This window comes from Mandrillus leucophaeus, unplaced genomic scaffold, assembly GCF_000951045.1.
Source record: "Mandrillus leucophaeus isolate KB7577 unplaced genomic scaffold, Mleu.le_1.0 Scaffold266, whole genome shotgun sequence".
In the NCBI taxonomy this organism is placed as follows: domain Eukaryota; kingdom Metazoa; phylum Chordata; class Mammalia; order Primates; family Cercopithecidae; genus Mandrillus; species Mandrillus leucophaeus.
In genome coordinates this window covers 1,195,945-1,198,306 of record NW_012102765.1, presented here as the reverse complement: position 1 = coordinate 1,198,306, position 2,362 = coordinate 1,195,945, and the positions used below count along the sequence as shown (strand labels likewise).

At 38.0% G+C, this 2,362-nt stretch overlaps 1 protein-coding gene across 1 annotated transcript in view; it reads right to left on the bottom strand.

Annotated features, from left to right (window-relative positions):
- KMT2C (lysine (K)-specific methyltransferase 2C) overlaps window positions 1–1,818 on the bottom strand; it is a 241,372-nt gene extending 239,554 nt beyond the window's left edge. Inside the window, exon 1 of the mRNA XM_011984319.1 lies at window positions 1,736–1,818. Within this exon, the coding sequence (XP_011839709.1) occupies window positions 1,736–1,781 (46 nt within the window). The 5' untranslated portion in view covers window positions 1,782–1,818. The remainder of the gene's footprint in view (window positions 1–1,735) is intronic.
- Between the last annotated feature and the right edge of the window lie 544 nt (window positions 1,819–2,362).

The window sequence follows — 2,362 nt, the reverse complement described above, 5'->3', positions numbered from 1 at the left end:
CATGCCACTGCACTCCAGCCTGGGAGACAAGAGTGAGACTCTATCTCAGAAAGAATAGTAACAATAGTCACAATAATAATAATCGGAGCCAGACACAGTGACTCACACCTGTAATCCCAGCACTTTGGGAAGCGGGTGGATCACCTGAGGTCAGAAGTTCGAGACCAGCCTGGCCAACACGGCAAAACCCTGTCTCTACTAAAAATACGAAAGTTATCCAGGCGTGGTGGTGTATACCTATAATCCCAGCTACTTGGGAGGCTGAGGCAGGGAGAACTGCTTGAACCCGGGGGGTGGAAGTTGCAGTGAGCCGAGATCGCACCACTGTACTCCAGCCTGGGCGACAGAGCAAGACTCTGTCAAAAATAACAACAATAGGCCAGGTGTGGTGGCTCACGCCTGTAATCCCAGGACTTTGGGAGGCTGAGGTGGGCAGATCATGAGGTCAGGAGATCAAGGCCATCCTGGCTAACACGGTGAAACCCCATCTCTACTAAAGATACAAAAAATTAGCTGGGCGTGGTGGCGGGCACCTGTAGTCCCAGCTACTCAGGAGGCTGAGGCAGGAGAATAGCGTGAACCGATGAATCTGGGAGGTGGAGCTTGCAGTGAGCCAAGATCACACCACTGCACTCCAGCCTAGGCAACAGAGCAAGACTCTGTCTCCAAAAAAAAAAAAAAAAAAACACTAAAGCTTCAAAAAGACTTTTCACTAGTAAAAGTAACAATACATAGTATAGAAAAAAAATATGAAAAAGAACAGAAATTATGTAAATTCAAGTTTAAAGTAATCTAGTAATTAATGAATGTGCACAAAAGGGTGAAATTTAGTATTCTGAACTTCCAAGCGTCATTTTGTTACTCTAACTAGACCTTATTGGAAAGAAAAGAAACTACAGATTATTTGAAGGCTTTCCAAGAATTATACCTATATAATAGCAACACATCTGACAACCATAAGGATTTCTGGGAAAATGTATTTTAAAATATGTAACAATTTTTAATTTTTCTCATCTCTTAACTGTATGATATTCTGTAAGCATCAAGATGATATTCAACTTCAGAGACAAAGCCTATCACTGTGTCTAAACTCTATCAACTATTGAAAACTTTACCAATGAGAGACTATCTCCTACAGGTATCCTCTAAATACAATATGAATCCTAGTCCCTTTGATAACTTACCACTGACCTGTAAATTTTGGAAACTGCTTTGGGTAACCAACTCTAGCCACCTTTTAGCAGATGTACAACATACAACAGCTTATTTAAGGGCACCTAAAAGTCCAACAGACCAGAAACTATTTGGTCTAGTTTGGCCTAGCCTCTCACAACATTAATTCCACGATGAAACATATTACTTTTTTCAAAACACATATTAACAAAATAAGCTTTAAACAAACACTAGATGGTTCACAGGCCAAAATATACTATGAGCAATCATACTAACAGCCTGGATTACTGTTTCTCCCAGTCTCTATTTCCTTGATAAAACATTTATCTTCAGATATGAAATAATTATACTAAACCAGGGCTTAGGGGAAAAAAGAGAGACACAGAACTCAGTGTTTTTACTTCGTCATTAGTTATCAAAACTACTTAGGCAGATGAGAAACTTAGAGTTCAGTATAAAAACAAATGCTTAATACAGAATATTGTTATACAGATGCTACATGCAGTGCATAGACATATGCAAAGTATCATATACATTCTTATAAACTCTTGAGTTTTGATACCTGTTTCCACAATCGTTTCTGTTTCTGTTGTCTCCAGCCCATCCATGCTGTCCTCATCTTCCACTGCAGTTTTTCCCCTACTTCGAGGTCTACAGGAAAGAAAAAATAAGCACATAGAGTTACATGTTAAATTTTAAGGCTTAGACTTATATTCAACATAAAGCACAATTTGAAGGTATACAAAATAAATAATTCGGGCATTTTTCCAGCATTTTACCATATCAAGTAGAAAATATCAGCGTTTACAATCATTTTCTCCCTTAAATCCAGCACTTCCTTATACTCTAAATGTAAGGACAGACCCACATGAATATAATTGTGTCCTCATAATTCACTTAAGTACTCCTCACTCTGGTTTTGCCCCTCTTTTAGGTAATATTCTGATGTCTCCCTCTGTCTACAGTGGTGGCTTTTAACTACATAATGGGTTCTTTACAAAGTTCACATACCAGGTTTGACTTCTACATTTAATAAAGTTGATGCGAAATGACCAGATATATGTATTTTTAAAAGCTTTGTAAAGGGTGCTTTTGGTGACTGTGATGCAGATGACTAAAAAACAAAATTTTTTAAATTAAGCACAATTACAATCATGTCCACCTTACAACATATAATTATGTATCATAT